This window comes from Otolemur garnettii, unplaced genomic scaffold (assembly GCF_000181295.1).
Source record: "Otolemur garnettii isolate 467f Iridium unplaced genomic scaffold, OtoGar3 scaffold00099, whole genome shotgun sequence".
Lineage (NCBI taxonomy): Eukaryota > Metazoa > Chordata > Mammalia > Primates > Galagidae > Otolemur > Otolemur garnettii.
In genome coordinates, this window is record NW_003852494.1 from 3,614,999 (window position 1) to 3,617,302 (window position 2,304).

At 42.1% G+C, this 2,304-nt stretch overlaps 1 protein-coding gene across 1 annotated transcript in view; it reads right to left on the reverse strand.

The window, feature by feature from the left end:
- The window catches only part of MPHOSPH9 (M-phase phosphoprotein 9), a 54,459-nt gene that overhangs the window by 36,465 nt on the left and 15,690 nt on the right, over positions 1 to 2,304 (reverse strand). The window contains exon 7 of the mRNA XM_023516832.1: positions 1,383 to 1,598. Coding sequence (XP_023372600.1) covers positions 1,383 to 1,598 — 216 coding nt within the window. The remainder of the gene's footprint in view (positions 1 to 1,382; positions 1,599 to 2,304) is intronic.

Below are 2,304 nucleotides of genomic sequence, written 5' to 3' on the forward strand. Positions count from 1 at the left end.
AAAAAAAAAAAAAAAAAGACAGTCTTACTTTGTCACCCTCGGTAGAGTGCCATGGCATCACAGGTCCCAGCAACCTCCAGCTCTTGGGCATAGGCGATTCTCTTGCCTCAGTCTCCCAAGTAGCTGGAACTACAGGTGCCCAGCACAACGCCCAGCTATGTTTTGTTACAGTTTGGCTCGGACCAGGTTTGAACCCACCACCCTCGGTATATGGGGCCAGCACCCTACCCACTGAGCCACAGGCACTGCCCAAAATGAAACATCTATAAAGGACTATAGACAACTGGGGAAATCTAAATACAGATAGACTATAAATTAGATATTAGTACTATATCTATGTTAAGTTTCTTTAGGATGAAAATTCTATTGAGATTATGTAGAAGAATGTTCCTGTTCATCAATGATACTTCCCGTTGAAGTATTTAAGGGTAAACAATCACTGTGGATGTCATATACTCTCAAATTACTCTAGCAAAAGAAAAAAACTTTCTATCTCTATGAAGACATAAAACATGGCCCAGCACCTGTGACTCAAGTGGCTAAGGCACCAGCCACATACACCTAAGGTGGCGGTTCGAATCCAGCCCGAGCCGCCAAACAACAATCATGGCTGCAACCAAAAAATAGCCAGGTGTTGTGGCAGGCGCCTGTGGTCCCAGCTACTTGGGAGGCTGAGGCACGAGACCTGCTTGAGCCCAGGAGTTGGAGGCTGCTGTGAGCAGTGATGCCACAGCACTCTACCCAGGGGGATAGCTTGAGGCTCTGTCTCAAAAAAAACAAACAAACAAAAGACATAAAACATATGTGATAAATAAAAGCTGCTCTAAATCTAGTTTATGGCGTATTATCCTGCCAGACCCACAGATAGCTTCAAGCTGACCTGCTAGACACAGAAAAGCACAGGAGTAACACTATTGTTCTAAAACTCTGACTTCTTGTTGCAAAATAAGACCTAACCAACTCCATCAGGAGTACATGTATTTGCATCTGTGGCAAAGTTATGTGAAACTAAAATCTGGAAAAAGGTCACCATAGTAAGAGAACAATGTCTAAATAAATTACATCTAGCCAGCCAGGACATTAAGTTGTCATTAGTCATTACTTACAACCTTTTTTTTGAGACAGAGTCTCACTATGTCACCCTCAGTAGAGTGCCAGGGCATCACAGCTCACAGCAACCTCAAACTCCCAGGCTTAAGTGATTCTGTTGCCTCAACCTCCCAAATAGCTGAGACTACAGGTCCCCGCCACAACATGTGGCTATTTTCTTGTTGCAGTTGTTTTGTTGTTTGGCTGGCACGGGCAGGGCTCGAACCCACCAACCTCAATGCATATGGCTGGCTCCCATAACCACTGCGCTATGGGCACCAAGCCTTACTTACGTCTTGAAACATTTTGTTCTCTTGTTTTAATCTAGCTTCTTTATTGTCTGAGAGTTTGTAAGCATTCTCAAATGCTTCTTCTAAATCCTGCAGTCTAGACTTTAGTCGAATGATCGTATTGTCTTTTTCTTTATTACTTGTTCTCATTTCCTCAATTCGTTCCTGCAAAATTTTGGAGGCACTGCTGGCTGCACAGAAGCGTTCTCTCAAATCATTCTAAAAATAAAGACAAACATAATAAACTACGTTAAATGAAAAATACATGTCTCAAAAATTTTGGCAACTGTTGGCATTAAAATATAAAATAAAATACACAAATGGAAGTAAACCAATTTAATGTTCCATTATATCCTAGGCTAGAGAGTCTAAAAAGGATCATTCTACTTGGAATAACACCTCCATGAAATTATCATAGGTAGACAGAAAATTGATGACCAGGCACAGTGGCTCACGCCTGTAATCCTAGTATTCTGGGAGGCCCAGGAGGGTGGACCGAGCTCCAGAATTCGAGATCAGCCTGAACCAGAGCAAAACCTTGTCTCTAAAAAGTAGCCAAGTGTTGTAGTGGGTGCCTATAGTCCCAGCTACTTGGGAGGCTAAGACTAGAGAATCACTTGCGCCCAAGAGTTTGAGTTTGCTGTGAGCTGTGATGCCAGAGCACTCTACCAAGGATGACAAAGTAAGACTCTGTCCCAAAAAAAGAAAAAAAAATAGATATTAAAAATGAAACTTGTAAACATGGACTTTGAGAAACTGACCCTTAAAAAGACTATATTTTATACCAAAAGATTGGGAATAACATGAGTCATAAAGATCTTTGTTCAAGTACTCTGGGAGGCTGAGAAAGGAGGACTGTTTGAGCTCAGGGGTTAAAGACCAGCCTGAGCAAGAGGGAGACCCTGTCACTACCAAAACCAGAAAA